The sequence below is a fragment of the Serinus canaria genome, chromosome 5 (genome assembly GCF_022539315.1).
Source record: "Serinus canaria isolate serCan28SL12 chromosome 5, serCan2020, whole genome shotgun sequence".
In the NCBI taxonomy this organism is placed as follows: Eukaryota; Metazoa; Chordata; class Aves; order Passeriformes; family Fringillidae; genus Serinus; species Serinus canaria.
Genome location: NC_066319.1, coordinates 48,124,547 through 48,149,380, shown reverse-complemented (window position 1 = coordinate 48,149,380; position 24,834 = coordinate 48,124,547). Strand labels below are relative to the sequence as shown.

General features: G+C 40.4%; 2 protein-coding genes across 2 annotated transcripts in view; both read right to left on the bottom strand.

The window, feature by feature from the left end:
- Nucleotides 1–24,605, bottom strand: part of BDKRB1 (bradykinin receptor B1) — a 31,869-nt gene extending 7,264 nt beyond the window's left edge. The window contains exon 1 of the mRNA XM_030239705.2: nucleotides 24,516–24,605. The gene's annotated coding sequence lies outside the window, so the exon portion shown is untranslated. The remainder of the gene's footprint in view (nucleotides 1–24,515) is intronic.
- On the bottom strand, nucleotides 1,140–24,615 carry BDKRB2 (bradykinin receptor B2). Its single transcript, XM_009102344.4, has 2 exons — nucleotides 24,516–24,615; nucleotides 1,140–3,967 (listed from the first exon to the last, which is right to left on the bottom strand). Exon 2 carries the CDS (start codon nucleotides 3,963–3,965, stop codon nucleotides 2,814–2,816), a length of 1,152 nt encoding a protein of 383 aa, XP_009100592.2. The 5' UTR covers nucleotides 3,966–3,967; nucleotides 24,516–24,615; the 3' UTR covers nucleotides 1,140–2,813.
- Nucleotides 24,616–24,834: the final 219 nt, after the last annotated feature.

The window sequence follows — 24,834 nt, the reverse complement described above, 5'->3', positions numbered from 1 at the left end:
TGAATGGAATGGAAAGATGATTCAATGGCTAAAGACTGCTTAGGGATTTGGGAGAACTGAACCAAGATCCCAACTCCTCCACTGAAACCCTGTCTAAAAAAGAGCAACTTTTTCCTGTCTGCAGCAAGCACCTGAGGCTTGTGTAACAGCTCTTAAACTCTTGATTTTTCAAGGGAAGACAATAATCCATGAGAAAAATAAGAGAGAAATAAGAATAATTCCTGTGTGTAAATGCTGAAGGCCAGAAATATCATCTGGCTGTTGATGTCCTTGCCATTACTGTGGCCATGGTCCCCACCTCTGTCAGCCTGAATGGGGAGTCAGCTCTTTGCATGCCAAAGTCTTGAGAACAGTTGTGGCAGCCTCAGTAGAAGAGAAGATGGGAGCAGAGGTAAGAAAGGGACAGGATAAAGAAGAATAAAAAGATAAGATTACTGTTTGCCATCTTCAGCTCTGAAATTCTCTGGACAGAGTCTGACCTCATATTACAGAAATCCTTTCTCATATTCTGTCATGTTTCTGTAAGAGCAGAACTGAGCCAAGTGGGACTGGAAGCTATCAGTAGGTCAGATATAGTTTGGATGTTGCACTTTATTTCTTGGGGTTTTTTCTTGCGTGTATAAATGGTGCATGTGAATACCACAAATGTGTCATCACACTGAATAGTCAGGAAAATGGGAATTAAACAGTTTGAGAGCTGACACTGTCCATTCTGTGATGTGCAGAAGCTGCTGCAGGGGCTTTCCATTGTTGCTGGTGTCTGCACAGGACCTTGAGCTACCAGCAGGCAGAGAAAAGTTACCAGAAATATTTCAGTACCCTTAGCTGCCTTAATTCTGATTTAAACTTCCAGAGGGACTGAGGGTGGGCAACAGCACTCAGAAATGGGCTCTGAAAAGAAAAATGTCTGAGCAGCTAAAGTTCTTTTGTTTCAGCTCACTTTCCTTTGGTGTACCGGGAAGCCAAGTAAGCATCTGGAACAGCTGAACTTCTGACAAATCATTCTTTAGTAACAGGATACAGGCTATAGAAGAAAATGCCAGGAAATCTCATTTCTCAAAGTTCTTTATTTTCTTTTGTACATGCTTACTGCATAGCAAAAAATGGTGCCTATATATTTACATTATTTAAATTAATGTGATATTTACATAATAACATTTTTATATTTTACGTCTCAGTACCAAATACTCTAAAATAACTTCTGTTGCCTCAAAAACCTCTCTATGGAGTTCATTTTGTGTAAGGGTTGCATGAACAGCAGCTCATGGCTGAGACAGTATGATAACAGTGGATATATCAGAAAGCCTTGCAGTGTTTCATCATAGTTGTCCCCATTACTTCAGACAATAAAAAGGATGAGCAATAGAAGTATTTATGACATAGGATTATACTTACTTATCAAAGAAAAACCATGGAAATTGCCTATAAATCATATACAGTGATCTAAATCCCTTAGTCTTTAAATCACATCTGCACACTTATATTTTGTGGTTTAGTTATTTGAAGGTTTAATACAAATTTCCCATCTTAAATGAACTTTATTGCTCCATTCAAGCTCTGATGGATAAAGACCATGTAGGTGACATCTGAGTTTACTCATGTCACCAAACTCCACTTCCCTAGGTAGCTTTTAGAAGCTGTAACCTTAAGTGCTTTGAAAAGAAAAAAGACTGTTAGTTTCAGCATATCTTAGATCATCTTCCACTCAGTTTTGATCAAGGTTCCTAGAGGTTAAAGTGCATACAGACCATTCAGTACACTATGAGTCTCTTTATGAGTATAATCAACTTAGCTCAAAAATACAGTCCAACTGGGTAAAAGCTATCTTGTATTAAAATCTCACAGATTAACTCTACAACTAAAATGTAGGTATTACTAGAATCTGAATACTTGAATACTCTGAGCTTTCAAGACCCTTGTTATCTTCAGTTAGATTTCTAATATAGTTAGGCAATGCTCTCCTTCCTCTTCTCAGTTTCTTCTGTTTGTGAGATTATACCAGTTGTGCTGAGATTTTATATATCCATTGAATAACATTAATTATGCTTTGTGAATACTAAAAACCTGAGTCTCTGAGCTGAAGTGTAAGCATGAATATAAACAGCACTCTGTCACTCAAAAGGAGTAAGTGAATGCTTTCACTCCAAGGTAGAAGGGGTAAAGAATCTTCTTCTGAAGAAAACTCAGCTAACTTCATGCAGGTGGGTGCAGGCTCCCTTCCACTACTGCTTTACCTTTTTTTCAGCTACTTTTCATACCAATTGCTCATGTAAATCTGTAACTAACTGGAACAGTTGCAAAAAGGCACTGCTTGTCAAATAAAAAATAAGATAGCTTCAGATGACTGAAGAGACAAGCTAAAACCCAAAAGATGGACACATCTAAAAGTGTATCCAGGATTCACTTACCAGAACCTACTCAAAAGTAAGCCCCTCCCAGATCAAAAACCTTATCTAACACACTATTATGGGTACCATATGTAGCTGCACAATCCTGACAATTGCTTCAGCACTGAGGCTCTGTTTGGAGAATTGTATGTCCACCTTAGAAAACATTCCAAGTGATGCATGTGCCTAGTATCACTCAGCCATGAAGGTGTAAGTAAGCTAAAAAACAGAATTCAGTCACGGAAAACATCCAGTAACATTAGAAGCAGGTCTCTTTATGGAATTTCCACTAAGATCAAACAACTCTTTTCCCTCACAGAATGAACACTACCACATGTTTACTCTGTGGACCCATAGCAAATGGGATATGAGAGGAAATTGACATGTTAGAAGGCTTTCTTCCTTTAAGGATTTCCTAAAATTATGTTAATGGGTTAATGACAAAACAGACTTTTTCCTTGAGTATTCGCTTGAAATGGAAGTCCTTAAAGTGTCCAGGGAGTTTTCCATCTGCACAGACTGTGATTTTCTGCACCTCTTTGTGAACAAGTCCTTGTAGAACTCCACAGCCTTCTTCTGGAAGTTTTTCCCAACAATCACATACAAGACAGGGTTCAGGCAGCTGTTGCTAAAGGAGCAGTATGTGGCTATCTGGGTCAGTATGTCATTGATTTCCTCCAGGCACTTGAGAGTGGGTGAGAAGTAACGGATTGTGTCGATGAATGTGCTGATCTGGAATGGAAGCCAGCAAATGATGAACAGCAGGAGCACAGCAAAGACCAGCATGGTGGCTCTCCTCTCTGTCTGGACTACCTTCATTTTCCGTAGCTCACTGCTGCGTAAGGCTTTGATGATTTGCACAGTGCAATAGGTAATCACACAGAATGGGATCACAAACCCCACAATATTCAGCAGGCAGTTGTTTGTGGGCTCCCAGAAGCTAGCTGGGTAAAGAAGAACACAGGCTGTGATGTTGTACTCTTTAAAATAATGCAGATTTCGAAACACCATTGTAGGTGAGCACATGAGCAGTGCACATGTCCAAATTACAAAACAATTCCATTTGGCACAGACAGTTCGTCTCATCCGTCCCAGGGACATGGTTTTCACCAAGGCCAGGTAGCGGTCAATGCTCACTAGTGTCAGGAAATAAATGCTAGAATATAAGTTCATGTAACTCATAATGTTGATGGCTTTACAGAGAAACTGGCCAAAAGGCCAGTGAAAATTATTAGAAATATTAATGGCCCAGAAAGGTAAAGTACAGACCAACATCAGGTCAGCAAATGCCATGTTGGCTAGGTAAATTTCAGCCACTGTGCAGGTACTCTTGTGGAAACACAGGACAGTGAGCACAAAGGAATTTTCTATTGATCCCAGAATAAATATAAACCAGAGAAATCCAGGCTGAAAATCCTGTAGCCATTTCCACACATCTTCACTAACACATTCATATTGATCTGTCTGATGCACTCCTGAATTATTGTGGAAATATTCTGGACTGACTGTGAACTCCTGGGTCATGTTGTCAGTCATGTTGTACAGCTGCGTTACATTTTCAGCTGTGATGGAAACCATTTCTGTGAAGAGAAAAATAGATGACGTGAGATTGCTGGATCTAACTAACTGCTGCAAAAGATACAATAAGAAAAGCTGTCTATTGCTTTTCCTATAATGTCCTCAAGCATAGCTTTTGAACTTACAGTTCCCTGGGCTGCTTCTCATAGACACTGGGTGTGTCTGTAGAATGTTTTACAGACTGCATTGCTATGGACTGCTTGGACCAATTTTAGGCAAGTAAAAGAGAGGGGATGTAGCAACAACAGATATTTTTATGAAAGGGTTAACTGAAGAGAATATTTAGAAGCCTTTATTCACTAGAACTGAGCTGGAGCAAATATTTGGTAATTCTTTGAAGATGTTCATCATTAGTTTGTCTTCTTATCTTTTTATTTCATGAGCCATGGTCTCCTAAAGGACAGGTGTACCTTGTGTCTCAGGTTGCTAGTTCTGTGTTACATCCTGCAACATTTTACACCCTCCCATGTAGAGCAAAAATTAAGTGGAATTCAGTGGTGCTTCCTACCCAAAGAACACCATCTATTTTCCCAAATGTCATGACTTTACAATAAAGAGACACTTAGTTTGCAGCTCTAGCTTGCATTGAGAATGCTGAGGGAACAGAGTTTGCCAGCAGTGTGCCTTTCTCAGCCTTTCACTGAAACTGTCTGTGTATTTTGTCACTGTGTTGCAGTCTCTTTCTGCAGCCAAGTGTCTGTAGAGATAAATGGTACAACCTTCCTGCGGGAGCTTAGTTTTAAGAGGTGTGCAGTGGGTGGGTTGGCAGTCTGGTAGAGACCGTGGCCATCCTGTAAGCCAGGACCTGTCTGCAGTCAGCCAGCTTGGGTGCAAGAGCACAGTCTGAAAACCAGAACACTGTAAGCATTCTACAGATCAGAACAGCCTGGGATGGTACAGGGAGCTACTGACAGGCAGAAATGTCAGACGTGTACTTAAATGTTGCTAGAACCAAACAGAAGTTGAGTGTGCAGCACCCCTCACTACTGATAAAATGCTAACTGTTTTCTTGTTGTGTTCTTGGATAATGAATGCTGAGATATTATTCAAATGCAAGATTGGCTTCCCAGATCTGTACATATAATTGTCTGGACTGACAGAAATACTTTTTGTCTTTTTTTAGATCTTTATAATAACTACTGTCTATATTAACATTTGATTGGAAGCTTTTCAAATGCATTTTTAATTAAGACATTTCTCCTATTCAACCTGTAACGTGGCAGTGAGAAGGGATGCACTTGCAATTCCTGAAAGGATGAGCGTTCTCACTTGTTTTCTGTTGCTGGAATTGTTGGCTGGTATCAGTGTTTAATATGCATACAGAAATTTGGCTATTGGTTGCAGAGTTGATGGAAAATTATGGTCATATTTAGTGTACTTTGTGCTAATAAAACTCTGTAGCACTTAAACATCTCAAAGCCCAGCTTGTGTGGATGTGGGAGCTGTCACTAACAAATGGCAAACAGCAGTTTCAAGTCTCCCTTTTTTTCTGTGCTGGCACTTTTCACTGTAAAAACACATAGGAAGTGAAATACTAATGGATGGGCAACAAGAGGTCATCTGTGAATAGAGAAGTTCTGTTGCCTGATGCAATTAACAGAAACTGTTTCTTCTGCTGATAGTGGGCTGTGAACCAGCAGAAAAAAATTTAAGTGCGTTGTTTTACACTTTGAGGTTGGATGTATGGACATATTTATTAAGATGAGCATTAGTAATTCAGAGAGTGGTCATAAGGGTCACGTTGACTTTTTCTGGGATTTTCCCTCATTACATTAATTTACAGAATTTAATTTACAACAAATAGCAGCTCCAAAACTGAATATTGATTTATCTGTATTTTCTCTGCAATTAATCTCTTTCAGATTTTGGTTTTAGAAAGGAAAGACCTAGAAAGACTTAACTTTAAAAAAAGCTAGTTATATCATATTACTGTGGTCTAGGAAGAGTGTGCAGGGACTAGTTGGGATGTCACCAAGTCCATGACATCGGGCTTCTGGCAATGTGCCTCCTTGGTCCTTAGCTCAAGTCCTTCCACAATGCATTGCTAGAAATAGGGGAGTGAACGAAGTAAAATGTGCTAATTATCAATTTACAAACCCTAATGTTTAGGGTTAAAATTATTTGCTTGATGCTATTCCATATCACACAGGAGACTCATTTAAAGTATGTGATTGCTGAATAAACTATGTTTGACAGAGCCACAGCTTACAGATGGCAGTGATTTGCTGTTTTCTTGTCATATTTTGGTGAAAATAAATGTGATCCTTTCACACATTCTCTACAAATACTTTCTGAGCAATGCAAGACAAGCCTAATATCTCAGCAGGGACTTTCAGTAAGATTTCATGTGGCAGTCTTGATTGAAATACTGCCCAGCTGAACTAATCTGTCATTACTGATTCTGAGGGACCCCTGTGGGGGCTAAATTTGAACCTGATGGAGTTCACATCCTGTTGTGAGTTACCTCCTCCTTGGCATTCTAGAAAACCCACTGTCTGTCATTATCTCATGTTGTTCTGGAGTATATATTTTTAACAGAACAAAGGGACAAGGTTTTGATGGAGGCTGTTTCAGGGTGCCCTGTGTGGGAGGCAGTCATAGCCTGGAACTTCTGGTGGCAACCAGCCCAGTGCCCCTGGCAGACACTGCCCTCACCAAGGCAGGAGGGCTTTGGGGCTGGCTCATGGGTGTTCTTTGGGTGTTGGCAAGATCCTGCCAGTGCTGCAAATGAGGAATCCTTGCAGGGACCCTGGGAAGAAGGAGCTGATCAACTGTTGGATTGTCATTACGGGCAGGTGGAGAAGGACTCCAAAAAGGTGGTGGTCACCAGAGCCACAGCCTGAAGCTCTGAGGGCTGGGCAGTCACCAGGGCACCTTGGTGTCTCCTGCCAAACTCCTGGGATGTCCTGCTGTTCAAGGACTGACCCACACATACAGCACTGGAGGGAGCACACCAGAAGACAGGCATGAGTTAATCAGCAAGCCAAGGAAAACAGCTGGAGTGCAGCAGAGTGGTTAATCCTAGAATGTGGAGGGGAAAATCTCCATGTTACAGCAATACGTGCTGGGGCTGTGGAAGTTGCTGAAAGAAAAGGAGGGGAATATGTTGAATTGGAACAAAAAGTTCTCTAAGGATCAAGAGATGTGAGCTAAGGAATGGAAGGATAGCAGAAAAAGGTCAGAGCTCAGTAAATGCTGCTGCTGGGTTAATGCAAGCTCTGGCACAGCTTTACTCCCCAGATGGGATATGCTATTTCAGGTGAGTGTTTTTCACATCTCTTTTGGGCCTGGATGAAGCCCTACAGCTACTGAACTCCTGACTCTGTTAGAATTGCCATGGTGTTAATCTTTCCTTGTGTTATGCTAAACATTTCCATACAGTGAATAACTAAATGTCTCATGATGGTCTTAGTCATGTCTTATACAAGGACAAGTTCTGAAATGTGTAATGAGTTCAGGTTATTTCAATGTCACATGCACTAATCTACTCTGGGGGAGTAAGAGAAGACTTTTTAACATATTTTACAGCTGTTGTGACTTTGCTGATTACGTGTTTTGCAAAAACAAGGTGCAAAATTTGTAATTAGTATATACTAAGATTGTCATAATATTAACCTTGCTAATTTAGTCCTCAGAGAGAAGAGGTGGAGCCTAAAACAGATAAATGCTGTTAAGATGTTAACTGCTATAATGTTGTTTGCTGGAACAAAAGAGAGAATATTAAAAAGCATAGGTACACAGTCCTGATGTTTTCCTACACAGCCTAATTTGCAAGGACAACGGATAGTGTGTGCTCAAGGCCTCACTAGTCTTCTCCAAATGAGGAATTTCTCTGATGGATGATCATCCATGAACAAGGTTGCCTAGAAAGCAGCCTTATTTTCATTTTATTTCAGGGATTTCTTAGCAAGGCCATGTGAAGGATAGGTATGACACCCAGACCATAGCATCCCTAGCAGAATTATACAATTACCTGGTTTGCTTTAAGTGCTGCCAGTGGCCAAAAGTGTTTTCAGAGACATACAGCTGGCTTGCCCCACATTCATACAGCTCCATGTACAGCTGGGGGTCAGTGGCACAGAGGAGAGGGAAAGCTGGGAGCAAAAATATGGGTTGGAATGAATGGCTGCAAACTGAGAGGCACTGGCTGACTTCTGACACAGGGATATTTCAGAAGATGTATTAGCTGCAGAAAGAAATGGCAAGGGCTGCCCCAGCCTCTCCTCTGACTCTGTTTCTCTGCAGAGCCCAGCCCACTTGGTATTTTTGTGTGAGTTTGTGCTCCTGAGCCTCTCTGAGCCCACCCTGGTGGTGCCTATTTGCCAGGCAGCCTTGCTTCTTCATGGAAGGGTAAAAGGTGCAGTCAATGTAACACAGGAGCTGCTGGAGCCATGAGAGGAAAAAGGGCCTGACAGGTCTGCTGTGACTGAAATGGGAAAGAGCAGCAGCTCAAAAGCTGCTGTAGGTAAGGGAGGTATTCTGCAGAGTGGTCTGTGCAAGGAAGTCTGCAAGTCTTGCTGACTCCATGCAAGAACCATTGCTGCCCTCAGGAGCTTGGAGTGTAAACCTGATAGACTCAGCAAGTTTGTTAGGAGGCTGGAGTGATGTCCCCTAAACTGCCTCCTTTGTGACCAGCAGACAGGAATTTGCTGGCCAAGGAGAGAGAAGTTTAATTTGAACGGCTTTGGAGGATATGATTCCAGGACAATGTCTATTTGTGAGGAAAAGGAGATTTTTGTTTAGTAATGGATTATAACAAACCAATCTCAATGCATAATTTCTCCTCCAGCCATACTGACAGGTCTGGCAGGCCTGAAGCACGTGTGATGGGATGGCATAAGCAGAGGCATTGCTCAGCAAGAAGCCAAAGGTGTGCTGGAAGATTGAGCTTTAGTGTTGGATTCTCACATTCAGAATTTAGTATCAACAAAAATATAGGAAACCCACCCTGTTTATAAATTCTATACCTTCTCAATAAAGTTTATTTTTAAAGCTTCTACTTCGACCTGGTCTACTTGCAACCTTTACTCCTGAAAAAAATCTCCTTTGTCATCTATTCCCAGTTCACAGAGACTCTTGTTTCCACCTAATCCAAGCCCAGTGGGACTGCTCATACCCCTCTCTTTGGCTTCAGAATGGGGTGGGTTTGTATCTTTACCTGGATGAATATTGGAAGGTAAAATTATATCACTTCTGTAGCATCTCTGAAACATGTTCTGAAATATTCTCTGAATGTCCTTTCAATTCTGTCTTTCTGTGGAGGCATTACTTATTTTGGAGATGTAGAGGAAGTGTGGGAAACATTCCTAAAATGTTCTGCTTTTACAGATCCCACAGCATTAATTTTTAATTTCCAATCTTTGTATAATGAATCTCTAATGGGCTTTACTACATTTGGGGTTGTAGATCAGGGGACACTTTCTGTGGCAGTGTTAACTTAAAGGTTTCCTGCTTTTCATTTACTCTTCACTGTCCCTTTTGCCTTACTACTGCCCTTGCAGTTCATGAAATTCATGTTGAACCAGATTCAGGAACTTTCCTGTGACAAAAATAAACTTGTAAAAGAAAAAATTCTTTTTAACACAAATCAGCTCTGTAGTTTGCCAGAAAATAAAGGCAGTAAAGAAAATATACAGAGGAGCTACCTCTCAAAAGTGTAAATTTTAGAGGTTTTTTTTTTTTTTTTTGTATAAGCTTGAAGCACACCATGGAAAGAAACTATTGCTCTGCAGTGACCATTAAAGATATCTACATCAACTGTGTTAGGAAAAATGGGGGGAAAAAAGTTGTTCTGTTAAAGTAGTTGTTTCAATAACAATGTAACTAAGGTGAGAAGAGGCTACTAATTTTTCTCCCTGTGTGGGAGAGAGATGATGCCTCTCAATTCCAGAAAAAGAAAGGTGTGGAAAGAGCAGCATTCTAATCAAGGGCAATGCATAAGATTTTTTTATATATAACTTTTATGCAAAGCACTTTGCATAATATATTTTTTTTCCAGTGGAAATATTGAATATTGAACATTCTTACTTTAAATTCTCCAGAGTTACAATTTCCTAAAAAAAAAAAATCCTATACATTTTAGCTTTAGAAATCTGGTATGTTATTTTTCAATTCTCTTTATACAACCAATAACTCTGACAAAAGATATTCTCTCTGTGTAAAGCAGCTATAACTGAAATGGAAAACAACAGCATGGCTGGACTGTGGTGAGAATTGGAAGGAGAAGAAAAATATGAACCAATTCAGAGAGAAGTAGTGTCCTGATCTCAGGACCTTTGCATAAGGGAAAGGGCTCATCTCATAATAAAGTTTTGATTTAGTTCAGATTTGGTGATGATGTTTGAGTTAGTCCGTGTTTGGCCTCTGACTTGCTGCCAACAATATTTTAGAAATTTTTCAGTTAAGATGACTTCCAAAACATGGCAAATGTCACCAATGCTGGATCTTGCTGTCAACCTGAAAGAGCAGATTTATTACAAGAATTATATTTAATCTAAGGGAAAAATAATACTTTCAACATTAGAAGCTGTTTCAGGTTAAACCACAGAATCTACAAGTACCTCCAGCCACCAAATCATTAAATTTCAGCTTTGTAATCCTCAGAAGTTTCAAAGACCCAGCTGGAAAAGCCCAGAGTAGCATAGTTTGATTTTGTAGCTGACCCAGCTTTGAGCAAGAGGTTGGCCACAGACCTTCCAACCCACATTATCCTAAATTCCTGAATTTACCCTTCTTGTGCTAATAAATGAAAATTACAGTTGGATTAAGGCCAACAACAGCAAAAACAAAATCATAGAATCATAGAATGTCTTGGGTTGTAAGGGAGCTTAAAAATCATGCAATTCCACCCCCCCTGCCATGGACAGCTCTGATCACCTATCACTCCCATTGTAATATTTATAAATGCCATGTGTTACTGTAATAAGTAAGCAGTAATTTTACTAAGATTACTTTACAAAAGTGAGTGGATTCAGTGTCTCCTGTGAAAATTTCTCAGCTGGCCTGTTACATGGGCACACCAGTCAGTGCAGAGCATAAGGACTAGATGGAGCACTCTTGCCATAAAGGTTTAGCTGCAGTTTTGTTGCAGGTGTTAACTCACTGGGCTGTTCTTTGGAGCTATGTAACTCCTCTGGTTTGGAAATGTTTCATGGATCCCAACATGTAGGAAATATCCAGGAAAACATTGCTGTTGGTGATACACTGAGTGAGGACATTCCTTTTGCAAAGAAAGCCATCATTAAATTAAAAAGGGAAGGGTATAAGCAAATAAGCAATAGGAAATGCCAAATCCATTGAACAGTGCTCTAGAGTTGTTGTGAAACATATCATAGCAAGGCACAGCTTGGATGAAGGAATGAAATATGAGGATAGACATCAAACCTGCTGCTAATATTAGAGAGGGTTTATCAATAAAATAAAGGAGTTCTGCAACAGTGGGGCCATCAAGAACTGAAAATGTGATACACACAAAACATGTTAATGGTGATGTACTCACAGCAATTCCATAAGTTAAAGTTAGACCTGAATATCTGGTTTAGCATTTCGTTTTCCTGAAGATTTCTATTATGCTGATGCCATGCAGCTTTTCCCTTCCCTTTTGTACATGATTGATTCGTAAACACAGTAGAACTACCCTGAAGTAGAACTTCCTATGCTTCTCAGCCACTTTTATAATTGTAGTTCATGAGCAGAGAAGAAGTTTAATTCCAAGACTACTGCTCTGAAAAGAGGTATCACTATCTTTTACATTCTCCCAGTACACATTTTAATTTCTGCTGTTCAAACAGCTTAGTAAGTTTAAGCTGTTCTGTTCCTCCATCTCTAGCTTTCTAAAGACTGTATAAGTCTATGAAAAAATGAAGTATTTAAAGGTCTTAAATCTGAATGTTAAACAAATATAAGTCAGTTTGTTCCTCTCTTGGTAGTCATCGGGCAGATGAAAGATCTGTTTCCAAATCCCTATTCTGTTTAGTTTGGAATGAAAGCTGGAAATTGGGTGATTCTCATGCCTGCACACCAGGAGGCCACAGGCCTACTGAATAATGTTGATTGAGGGTATTTCTCTTTATGAAGCTATTTTCACTTAGTATAGATACTTATATAAATATTGAATCTGAATCTTCCATCTTTGGAAATATCATCTGTTTTGAGGTTTACAGTATCAATCTCACAACTCCTTCTCCCCCTCCTTGTGAATACTTGCTGCTCTTCTCTTTAATTCTTTGGGATTTGATCTTAGACTTGATGTGGCTCCATGGCCTGGTGTCCCTGAACCAAGAGTGTAACTTTCTGACTCTAACAGCAAAGCACACAAACCTTACACAATCCAAGTCACAGCTGGATCTACACCTTTTCTCTGTGTGTTGTAGTGTGTTTGCTCAAAATGTTTTGACAACTGATAAGGAAAGTATTCAAACAGGAGAAAACTGACCACAGGCTAGCTCTGCAAGGCTGGAAGGTTATTCTGGTTTGTTTCTTTTGGCATTTTCCAAATGAGAACAGGTAAGGTTAACCAGGAGTGCTCATTGTCCAGAGCTCAGCCAACAATTAGCATTTAGGTTAGTTTGAGGAGAGTGAGAAATCCAGGAGGTGCAGTAGGAGTGGGACTGCAAAAGCACTGCAGGAATGAAGAGCAGTCATCCACATGAATTCATCCTTGAGATCATTTTCATGGGAACCATGCATGGGGTAAGATTCAGCCCACACCTCCAGTTCAGGTTAGGGCCAGGGGAGTGACAGGCTATGTCTGCTCTTTCAGAGATAGGGTCAGCCCTGTCAGGCCCATGCATGTGTTTATCACACTTCTGACACTGAGTCTGATCAGTTCTCTGTGTTTTCCCATGTATGTGATGTTGGCTCACCCTACTTTTGCATACTGCTGTCTTGAAATTTGCAGTTGGCATTTGCTTTCAGAAAGCTCTGAGCATAACACTGAGCTTAAGGTCTGCAGCCATGTCTGACTTGTGATCTTTTAGGCTTTGTTTACTTGATTTTGATATTTGGTCAAAATAATGTTTTGTATTTTCCATTGTTAGCTGGAAGGCCTCCTGCAAACAGGAGCTACAATCAGATTGTGGTTTGCTTACATTTTTAAGATTTACAGTTTATGCTTGACATTGGTTCTGTTGTTGAGAAGATGATGTATATATTAACATAATTTGTTCTTGTTCCTAGCTGGTTCACTGCCTAGCTTGATAATATCTCCCCCAGCTGAACTGTCCTGTAAGCCAAACTGTACAGTGAGAGAAGCAGCCAAAGCAGTGCTTGGAGAGAAAGCAGCATGCCTTGGCCCTAGGAACCTCACAGGGCTCCCTGCTGGGTGTCAGTAACTGCTGGGAAACCCTATCTTGTCCTGGGGCAGAAATCTTGCACGTCCCTTAACACTCCTGCACTCAGGGTGTCTGACTACAAAGCTGAATGACCACGGCTTGCACAAATTAAGTGTAGCACAAAGACAAAGAAGGGACTATAAACTTCCTGAGTTTTATAATATATCATGTAGTTGGAACAATGTCAAATGTGGATGTATCTACTCCCCTGAGCTCTGCAGGCACCACAAGAATTCTCTGCTGTAGACAAGGGATTACTGTACCCCATCACCATTACAAAATTAAGTGCTTAACACACTAGCATTGTGAGACCAATTTAATATCCACTGCAGGAGTTTGATACCATGTGAAATAGCAAGTCTGATGGTATCAAACAATGTGCCTCTCAAATGGCAGACAATACCCTGAGCCCAGTGAATAGCTAAGGTATCCAATAATAAAGAAATGAAATTCTAGTGATCGTATCAAGAGTAGGTTGTGCACTTAGATTATATTTCTTTCTTAAAGTGAGAATTTCCTGCTTTAGAAAGCAGTCTTTCCTGAAACCCAGATAGCTCAAACCTATTGCAAGAATCAGGCCAAAACCAGCTAAACTGGAAAAGAAAAAGGAGAATTTTCACCTGGCTGACGACAGCTTTTGGGACACGGGCTGAAGGAACTGAGCCATTCCTAGTGTGGGTTCTCAAAACTGGTCTTGGGGTTCATCTAGTTTAGTTACAGCCTTGATCTCAGTATGAAAGACAGGAGAGCACTGAGGAACCATGCCAGTGACATAAATTTCTTGATATCTTCATTACAGAGAACGATAGGATTATCTTACAGAGAGAAGTGGACAATACTAATAAAGTCTCAGAGGTGGAATGGTAAGAAGAAAAGGCTGTAAGTCCTAAAGCATATCAGATCCCCAAGAATATTAGTTAGTGATGCTCTTTTATTTGCCTTGCTGTAGTGGAGGAACAGAAGAGCTGTTCAGCAGTGCACACACCTCCACAAGGCTCCCTCCCTGATGTGGATGTCCTTTAAAGCTTTTGCTCTTTGATGCATTACTCCCAACAGACCTCTTCAGCTCAGTTTACCCACACCTTTTTCTTAGCAATTGAAATACTGCTCTTTTCCCTGGGTAACACCATTAGGTTCTCATGACTATGTAAAATGTGAAGGTCTAATGGCCTAATAGTATTTTTCAGTATTGGTCCCTCTGAGCATTAAATATTTAATGGAGAGATTTGCCTTTCATAGGAATTGGCTCTGTGCCCTGAAAGCACTTTACTTCTAGCACCTTGAGGACATTTTGGCAGCCATTTAGGAAAAAAGAAGAGATTTGCCATCTTGAGTGCCTCCAGCCACTACAATATTTACACTGTTGTCACGTATTTGCAATAGTGCAGCATTTCCTGCATATTTTCACCTCTGTCACAGGTGTGGCCTTTGAGGAAAGCCCAAGTGTCTCCAACAGCAAAGAGCTCCCAAAGAAGCTCACAGCATGTGTGGCTGACTGGCTGTTGTCACAAAGTCTAATAATGATTTCTTTGACAACTACTGCTTTCCTCATTTCTTATCATACAGGTAACCAATGATTTCACTCTGCTGTGATTAGCAAAAACATAAAAGACATTTTAACCTGTCACATTATATCTGAAAACCACATTTGCAACTACACGGTCATCCCTTCCAGCAACTGGACATGTCTCAGTCACAGCTGCTGTTTCCATGGCTGAGCCACAAACTCCTGGCTCTGTGCAAGCAGTGGAGTCCTCAGCACAGAAGGCACCACGGGCAGAATCTGTCCTCCCTGTCAATCAGTGATAATGCCTTGTGTTTTCTTAATGCCTTTCACCACAGGGATATATAGATGGCTTCACTGGGTAATGGTGCAGTTTCCAGGCTCTGACAACAACAGAACAGGCTAGAACATATCTAACTATAACTATATAATGCTTAGGTGAAATTGCAGCTTTAATTTTGAACAGGTAAAATTCAGAAGAGATGATATTTACCCAGTTTGTTCAGGTTAGCACCTCTAATTTATGGGTTTCTGAAGGCGCTCCCAGTTTAATTTAGAAGTTCTGACAACAGCTACACTAAACTATAAACTCAGATTTCAGCCTCCTGAATAGGTTTTCTTGTGGATCATCACAGGGAATGGTCCCTAGCATTGCTGATTTGTGTCATGGAAGCAATATAAATGTGACATGATACTCACTGTCTAAATTACAGATTGTCTTTATTAAAGAATTTTGCGGTTTTGTTTATTTATTTTAAATTTCATAATCTGTTAAAAATGAAAATCAGAGTGTGGCAGTGCAAGCAATGGGGAGTTCCCTTCTCAAGGAGAAGCCTAGTCTGTAATGTGCTTCACTTCTTAAATGATAAACTTCAGAAAGCCATTTTGCCTTGTCCTTCCTAGGTCAAACACATCCTCCTACTTTGTTGTTTCTTGAGCAGCTGGGACAGTCATTTCATATTATTTTCATGTATCTGCTCCTCCCTTTGCCAGTACATTAAGTATTTGCACAAGAGAAGAGGTCAGTTTTCAGATAGCTTTGTTAGAAATCCCCATACTCTATATATTGTAGAGAAAAGCTCAAAACCAGATGTATCTGTTAGAAATGGTGTGTAATTCACATTATAGTGAACTTCAAACTGTATTGCAATTATTTTGATAGTAACAGCAGATAAAAATTAGATATAATCCAAATGGAGCCTATTTTTCTACTGAAAACCCAGGGGAACTCTAATGACAACAGTTCTTAGTGGGAATCCACCCTATCTCTATTAGAGCTCAGGTGTTCAAATACATGCTGGGAGGGATTTGGTGACTGAACTGTCCAAACATGGATATGACTTCCAATACTGAGAGATCTAGAAGGTTCAGGACACTTCTTCAGTTAAGAAGTAGTATAACTTACAGTGCTGATTTACAACAATCAGTGGCTGGATTACCATTTTAATTTTGCCTTTTTATGCTTTGTCAGAGTTGAAATTAAATTGTGTATTTATTTATTGTTATCCCTTTGTTAGCACCAGGAGATGACAGAGCCCTGCTGGAACCTGGTGCAGACAGTTTGTTTTTCACTCTGCACAAACAGCTTCTGAGCACTGGTGTTTACAAAGAAGATATGTCCTATCTGCTCTTTCCAGAATGTCAGACCCAACAAAAAGACACAGGGTAACAATTTAGTTAGAGAGACAGATTCCCTTAGTATATGCCACAGCTCCTTCAAAGAACTACTGTACCCAAAGCTAACAAAAAGATAAAGTTTAATGTCTTTGTCTTTGCCACAGACAGTGGCAAGTTTGCCACTCAGCAAGTTTGCCAGTGACCCAAGCTGTGTGATGCAGGTGACTGACACACTGGAGGGAAGGGAATCCATCCAGAGGGAAGGAATTCCACCCAAAGGAAAGAGATTCTTGAGAGGTGAGCCTACACAAACTTCAGGAGGTTCAACAAGCCAAGTTGGGGCACCCCTGATATCAACAGAAGCTGGGATGGAGAGCAGCCCTGCCAAGGAGGACTTGGGCCTCTGGTGGATGAGAGGCTGGACGTGAGCCATCAATGTTCACCTGCAGCCCAGAAAGCCAGTTGTGTTCCAGCCTGCATCGGAAGCAGAGTGGCCAGCAGGGTCAGGGAGGGGCTCTGCCCCTCTGCTCTGCTACAGTTGCTGGATCATGTTTTCTGTACTCACATATTGCTACTCCTAGCTATGTAGGAGCTACTTTTAAAAAGATGTCATTTCTTATCTTGAACAAAGGAGAAGATGTACTGACTGCTCACAGTTTAGCAGGTGACCCAGATCCACTCTTGCTCTCTCTGGCCAACTATGAGTTTAATATCTTTACAAAGTGGAGTAGTTCCAAAAAAAGAAAAAAAACCCAGAGACTGCAAGAGTACAATTCACTACAGTTTATCCTTCAGGCAATTGCTTAAGAAGGAAGATGTTTCCTTCAAAATCCCTTATCAGTGCTCCCCATTCCCAGTCAGATTTACCTCTGTGTGTACATTTCTTCTGTGGTTTGTTTTCTTGCTTTTGTTAAAAATGTCAAGACCCTTCACCAATTTTTCTCTGGAACAGAGATGTTGTCTTCTGACCAGCTTTGTTAATTTTGAAAAATACCCTGATTTAAATTAACCACGTCACTGTTGCCCTTGTGACCCAGCACTTTGGTCAGCACTGGAGAGGAGAGCTCGGTGTGGAATTGTGCACAGCAGTTTTGTGAAGGCTCAGGGCAGGATGTCAGGGCAGGAATAAGCCGAGGGGAAACGAGGGGATGTCAGCTCTGGAAGGGAACATAACCCTGCTGAAGGAAGCAGAGGAGAAGTGCTGTGTTGGGAAGGAAGTCAGGATGAAAAAGGAGAAATATAAACGCTGAAATAGAAGAAAGGAAAGAAGGGGAAAAAAGGGGGTTTAATTTCCCAAGAGGGTAAAGGGCTCCAAGCCAAACAATAAATAAGGATTCTTGCCTAAGTTGGGTATATGCCAGGCTTATGGGAGCTTCCTCTGGGATTTTCATTTAAAATGTTAGAAAACTAAGGTAGTTTACACAGTTTGGATCCGTATTTTACGCAGCTTCAAAATAGTGCAAAATCTGAAATGGTTTGATTCTTGTATTTTAAGTCAAACTTTTCTTAGATTTTTAAAAGTTATTTTACCAGAGTACATTTACTCTAAGGCAAACTTTATTAATATATTACATTGAACCCTTTTTTGAAACCAGAAACAAGTGTGCAGTGGAAACTATTTAACCTGTCTGTAGAAATACATGAGGCAAAGAGTAGAAGACTGGAACTCCAGATGTCTCATACTGTACAGTTATGAGCTGTAGCATGATTTAAATGCCAATTTGTAGGCTACATCTATTGTAGAAGAAAATTAATGTTTTCTTACATTTCCAAAAAAGACTGTTCCCAAAGCTTTGCAGGAAACACACAAAATTGACTCCACTTTGTTACTTCCACTTCCTTCTACTTCTGGGAAATGTCCCTTTTGCTGACCAAGCTGACTGGAATTTATGAGCTATAAGGTGACTATTCTAAAGGAAAAAAAAGAAAAGTTTTTCAGAGGAAAGATATAATCAGAAGGTGGGGTCACACAGTTGTCTAATGTGACTTGCCTCCACATGCTGTTTTTTAAAAAAAATGTGTATGTTATAAATTAAAACTTCTGATGCCAATATCCCAGCCATTCATGAACTGCATTCATGTCTGATTCATTGTGACTGCTTTGGTCAGATTGCACTAGTATTATTTTGAAAATGAACTTACAACTTGCAGAAGAGAAAAAAAAATACAGGTATGGAGAAAGCTCTTAAGTTTTAAACTGCTTCCCTTGTTCTGGTAAATAGCTATTCCAAATTCTTTGTCTTATTTGAATTTGCTATTTACTGTAAATCTCTTCACAGATTACAGGCTTGGAAGCAGATAACTGCTTTTTCTTATTTATCTGCCCATGAGGGATAGTCCCAGTTCCTCAAGACTTGGAAATCCTGGCGGTTTAGAGAAGAAAAAAAGATCCTTGCCCAGGCAAAGGAAAATAAATTTAAAAATGCATCTGGTGTCTTGATCCTAATAGATGCACACATCAGAAATGTCTGATGAAAATATTTGATGGTTGTTTTGTGCAATGTAAAAAATCTTGGAGGAAAGTTATGGAGGTTCCATCCATGTCGGATTTTCCCCTAGCAACGAGTGGGACAGGGCTGCATGGATATGCAAAGGAACATGTATTTTACTTCCCTGACAAGTTTCTCATAATTTTAAATATTTGTATTTGTAAATATAAATATAAATATATATATATATATATATATATATATATATATACATACCCACACACAGACATACATATATATGTATGTCTGTGTGTGTACAGAGAGAGAGGAGAGCAAATTTCCACAAAGCAGACACTTCCTGGTCACCTTCAGTGCCTCACAATTTTTTCCTGGTCTTTTGCTGTTTACTCAGGGAGAAAGTGGCTTGTGTGCACTCCCAGCACTAGCAGGACCAGGCATAAGAAACTTTTCTAGGTGATGCCAAGGTGAACAGCCATCTGCAAGCTGGTCTTGAACAGGTATAAGAGGATTCTGCATGAGGAGCACGTGGAGGGCTCCCCAGAGTACAAACAGTGGCAGGTGGGTTTGTGTTTGATGACTCAGTCTGAAGAAATAAATAAAGAAATATTCATCCTTGAGCTCAGGTATCAGACAGAAATGAGACTGTTGGGATGAGCAGCCTGATGACACTAGGCTGATTGCAAGATCCATTGTCTGAATTCAGTGTTGAACTGAAGCAGTACAGTTACAAAGGCTAGAATTTGACTTGGAGCATATTCAGTGTCCCAGAGCTGGGTTTATCTGCTGTGATGGGTAAAGGAACATGCATGGCATACAATTCTTTGTAATCTCCTAATTTCACTGCTAGGACAATCAGCCTTTCACAGACCTTTCTCTCTGAACACTGAGGCCAGGATTAGAGGATGTGTCAATGATATGTTTGTTAAGCAGGCTACCAGTGCGCACGTCACTCAGATCTGCTGATATCTCTTTAAAACCTTATCTTTTATAATCTATAATCTGTCATTACTCAGTTGATGTTGATTTGGAGTCCAGCTGAGGATCTAGCCTGTGCAGTTACTTGTATCTCTTTTGTCTCTGCCTCCATCTGCTTGTTTTCTTGGTTTTTGCTGTCTAGCAGGTAGGACCAGGAGCACAGCTCTGGAGATGCTGCCATACTGTCTGAGTTACGCCGATGGCCAGAGGCTTTGGGCATAATCAGTGTGCAAAAGTCTTGTGAGCACAGGGTCAGGCTGTGCCTCAAGCAGCTTCTAATCTAAGCAGAATCCAAATATGCAGAGTGTAGAAGATGACTTATTCTAGGGAAAGGCTGCTGCAGAATGGGGTGAGAGGTGCATGCGGAGCTGAGCCAAAATCTAGCAACAAGTAGTACAATATTTCTGTTGTCCTACTTGTTTAAGGATTAGGTCCCAATTTGAATTATGAAGGCTTAACAGCTGCCTTTTGTAAAAATGCTCAGGATACCTGATGAAAGACTTCCAGTCTGTTGGCCTGCCCACTACCTGTAGGGAGTTTGTCCTTTACATCAGGAAAGGGGCACATTTCTATGCTCCATGTGTGGGGGTGGAGGGACCTGCTGTCCTTCTTTGGTAACCCAGGACACTTCAGAGCAGCAGCCCTTCAGTCAGAAAGACAGCTGATAGGAAACCTTACAGTCATGGCAAAGGGACAGAACACCTCCACACTGGGGTGTGGTCCCAAAGGGCTTTTTCCTTTCTGCCAAGGCAGGAACACTGCAGGAGGAAAAGCATCTATGACCAGTTCTGCCTCTGGGCATGTATGCATAAATCTTGTTAAAAAGACCTGGCTCTCTACCATGGATCACTCACTTTTAACTGTAATCTCAGATAAAATGAATGGGAAAAATGGATTTCTGCATTTTGACAGCTCCCTTCTCTGCAAATTAACCATAGTCTGAACAGTGTCTTTGCAATGCTGTCACCATTCTGGCATACCTTAGTGTGCAAAGCTACTGAATCTGCAAACCTGGATGATCAGATTTGTTTGCAGGAGTCACACAAACCAACCCAGCCTTACTGAATCAAGTTGAGGAGTTAACATGTAGGGGACTTAAATACAGCACAGCAGCAAAAGCAAGTGAAATCCACCCTTTCAGAGAACATTAGAAGTCCTGAAGTATTCTGGTGAAGCAGCTTTGCTACAGCATCTGCACGCTTTGGACTTGCCTGTCATCAGACTGAAGATAAGTGCTTTCAGCTGGCAACTTTGCATCTTGTGTTTTTCTGGTCTATACCCCAATTTGTGCCTATTCTCCAACATTTAACTCCTACATGGGGTGTTAGACCGTGACCAGAGTCCCTCAGTCCCAGCTCATTAGCTCTACTTCTAAGTAAATTTGCAGATGACACTAAGCTGGAAGCTTGTGTTGATCTATTGGAAGGAAGGAGGGCTCTGCAGAGAGACTTAGATAGGTTGTATGGATGGGCAGAGTCCCACAGCATAAAGTTTAATAAGTCTAAATGCTGAGTTCTACATTTTGGCCACAAAAATCCCCTACAATGTTACAAGCTGGGGACAGTGTGGCTGGACAGTGCCCAGGCAGAAAGGAACCTGGGGGTGCTGGTCGAATACGAGCCAGCAATGTGCCTTGGTGGCCAAGAAGGCCAATGGCATCCTGGCCTGCATTAGGAATTGTGTGGTCAGCAGGAGCAGGGAGGTCATTCTGCCCCTGTACTCAGCTCTGGTGAGGCCAAACCTTGAGTGCTGTGTCCAGTTCTGGGCCCTCAGTTTGGGAAGGACGTTGAGATGCTTGAGCACGTCCAGAGGAGGCAACGAGGCTAGGGAGGGGCTTGGAACACAAACCCTGTGAGGAACGTTTGAAGGAACTGGGGGTGTTTAGCCTGGAGAAGAGGAGTTTGAGAGGTGACTTTATTGCTCTCTGCAGCTTCCTGAAGGGAGGCTGTAGGCAGGTGGGGGTTGGTCTCTTCCACCAGGCAGCAACTGACAGAACCAGAGGACACAGTCTCAAGCTACGTCAGGGAGGATATAGGTTGGATATTAGGAAAAAAAAATTCACAGAAAGAATAATAAAGTACTGAATGCTCTTCCCAGGGAAGTGGTAGAGTCACCATCTCTGGATGTGTTTAAAAAAGACTGGACATGGTACTTGGTGCTATAGTCTGGTAGAGGTGTTAGGGCATAGGTTGGACTCAAGACCTCAATGATCTTAGAGGTCTCTTCCAACATCATTATTCTGTGATTCTGTAAACAAGGTGTCACCACTGTGTTGATCACAAACAGCTACAGCTCGACCTGTGTGAAGCCAACCTGTGGGGCCCAAATTTCAAGTACTGCTCTCACACTCTGTGCTTTCCCCCTGCCTTGGGGCTGGCCCAGCACCGGGTTGCGCTCTCCTGCCTTGGTGCCTGCTCAGGGCACCCAGCCAAGGGCAGAAGCTGCTTCAGCCGTGTGCCTGCCACCCGTTTGTGAGTCAGCACCCAAAGGCTGCTCCAGGGTGTGATTCCTAAAGCCCAGAAAGGGCTGGCAAAGGACAGCTCTTGCCTCCACTTTAAAGTGCCCTGCTCCTTTACAGCTGGGTATCAGCCAGGCAGAGGCAGAACTTTCCATCTCCATGTATGTAGTGTGCTAAATGCAAGAAGGAAGATAAGCCTTTTGATAAGGTAGGGGGAAACTCATCTGTATGGAGTACTTGAGAGAGAGGTTTAAAAAGCCATGAGTGACAAGAGAACAAGGCTTATGAATAATTTTAAAGAAAACTGGATCTTTTAGCTAAATGGCATTTCTCTTTGTGTGTGGGTTTTTTTTTTTTTCCTTAAATTTACACTGATTAGCATTGCTAATGAGTTCAGGTGTACTTTTGCAGTTGATTTAGTTACTGAGAGGGATTTTGTTTTGAAAGCAAAGTTCTATTCTCTGATAAGTGTTCTTGGACTTGAAATATGATTTTTTTTCCTACTGTGACTTTAAAAACAGTGGAATTTGAGTGCATAAAAGATTTTTACACACTTCTATTAACGAAAAACAGATTATCAAACATTGCCCATTCTTAAACAATAAATTTTGGGGTCTTCATAATGAATGTCCTAAAATTTACACAAATTCCTATTGTTTTCTGCCTGAGAAAATGCTTGAAATATTAAATAGCTACAAGAATTTTTAAAGCTGTTTTCCTGTGCAAGGATGGGATGCTTATTTCAGGAAGCTCTAACTCAGTAGGAAAGGCAGCTCTTTTGTTAGATTGTCAGTACAAAATGTTCAGGTAAGTCTGAGTAACTCAATTAATCTTGTTCTTGCATGTACGCAGGGGCCCTATGGAAAACCTGGCAAAGATTTTCTGGAGGTATCTCTGGTCTGCTATTCTAAAGTCTTTATTAACTTGGGTGTATTTATCCCTTCTGTTTGTGTTTTCACTATTCACACTGAAAAAAAGATAAATATATTTCAAAGTCTATAAATGAACCGGGAGTGCTAAGATGCTTCTCTTATTTTTTTTCTTGATGATTGAACATTACCAGATAGAAATGATATTCTATCTATATCTATGACCAAGATTACTCAATATGATGATACTTCAATCTTAGAGATTCATATATGAAAATAGATATTTCTTTTACCTAGATAGCTGTCTTCTAGTTTCTAAGAAAATATGTACAGCTGTTTAAGATAAAAACGCACCCCTGTCTTAGGAGATGGCATCTCTAAGATTACAAACAAAATATTAAAACAAGAATTTTAATGGTTAACTATTTGAATACTTTTGGCTTTATGGCTTTTATTACACTATGGCTTTTATGACAGTGTTTGCTATTATTACACTAAGAAGGCTGCTTAGGATACTGAGTAATAGAAAATGAGTAGCTAAAAGCATAGTATATATTTTAACCTTTGCTTTTTTTATTTTTTTGTTTGTTTGGTTTTTTTTTTTTTGTTATTCTAATTACAATACCACTACTAAGTTCTCTGTTTTTATCAGCACCTTAAAAGTCAAGCTCCTACTGATTTATTTGCAAACAGATTTTAAAAAAAAACTAATAAAGTAGCTTAAATGTCTTCCAAACGGCTTCTCCTTCATAAAAGTTTCTAAGGTTTGGCCTTTGCAATTCAATCAGTGCAGATGAGACAAATTAGCAGTGTAAGGTATACACACATGCACTTCTACATCCTGCCCTACAAAGTTTACAATCAAAATAATAAACAGAGAAAAAATTATCAGTATGAACAGAAAATAATTGACTCTAGTTTCTCCCTAAAATTTTGTAGGTAATTTCTCAGACGAAACCAAAATTAGCTGCTTGTATTTTCTAATTATTTTTGTGAAATGAAAGAAACAGTGCCCATGGTATGATTACAGACATGAAGTGTCATCTGGAGAGGAGAAATCCTTACCCTCCAGTACATGGGACAATATTTGTGGCAAGTGAAGTACCCTGTGACTTTGATACACTGGGTACTTTGAAATAAAGCATTTTTCTGCAAATATTATAGCTCTGCAAAACCCAACAAGTTACAAAATCACATTAGCAAAAATTATTATTCTCCTCCATTTCCCTGGAACAATAATATCAGCTCTTTTGTCACTGAACCAGAAACATATTAAGAACTCAATAAGTGGTTTCCAGGAAGCAACAAACCACACTGAATATGAAAGAGAAGTGAAAAAACATACCTTGACTGAAAATTCACCACTGAGCAGATACAAATGAGTGAAGTGCAACACGTCTCTGGGAACAGCTCCTTCTCTAGTATGAATGAGTCTAACTTATGGTTTTACTGCCCCTCCCTGAACACAGCAGACTCATCGCTCTGTTGATGACATCATATTCCTGGATTTTCTCCCATACTATATTTTAAAAACAATGTTTATCTACTGCATCCATTATGAGACCAGTGATATTTTAATATGGGTGGCAAACAACACAAACAGAGCTAAGACACTGATGTTCCCCAGTATGTGTATAAAACAGTCATGTGTTTGTACAACAGCT

What these genes read in the sequence shown, in the direction of transcription:
- BDKRB2 (XM_009102344.4), bottom strand. Translation starts at nt 3,965, where the DNA reads ATGGTTTCCATCACAGCTGAAAATGTAACGCAGCTGTACAACATGACT.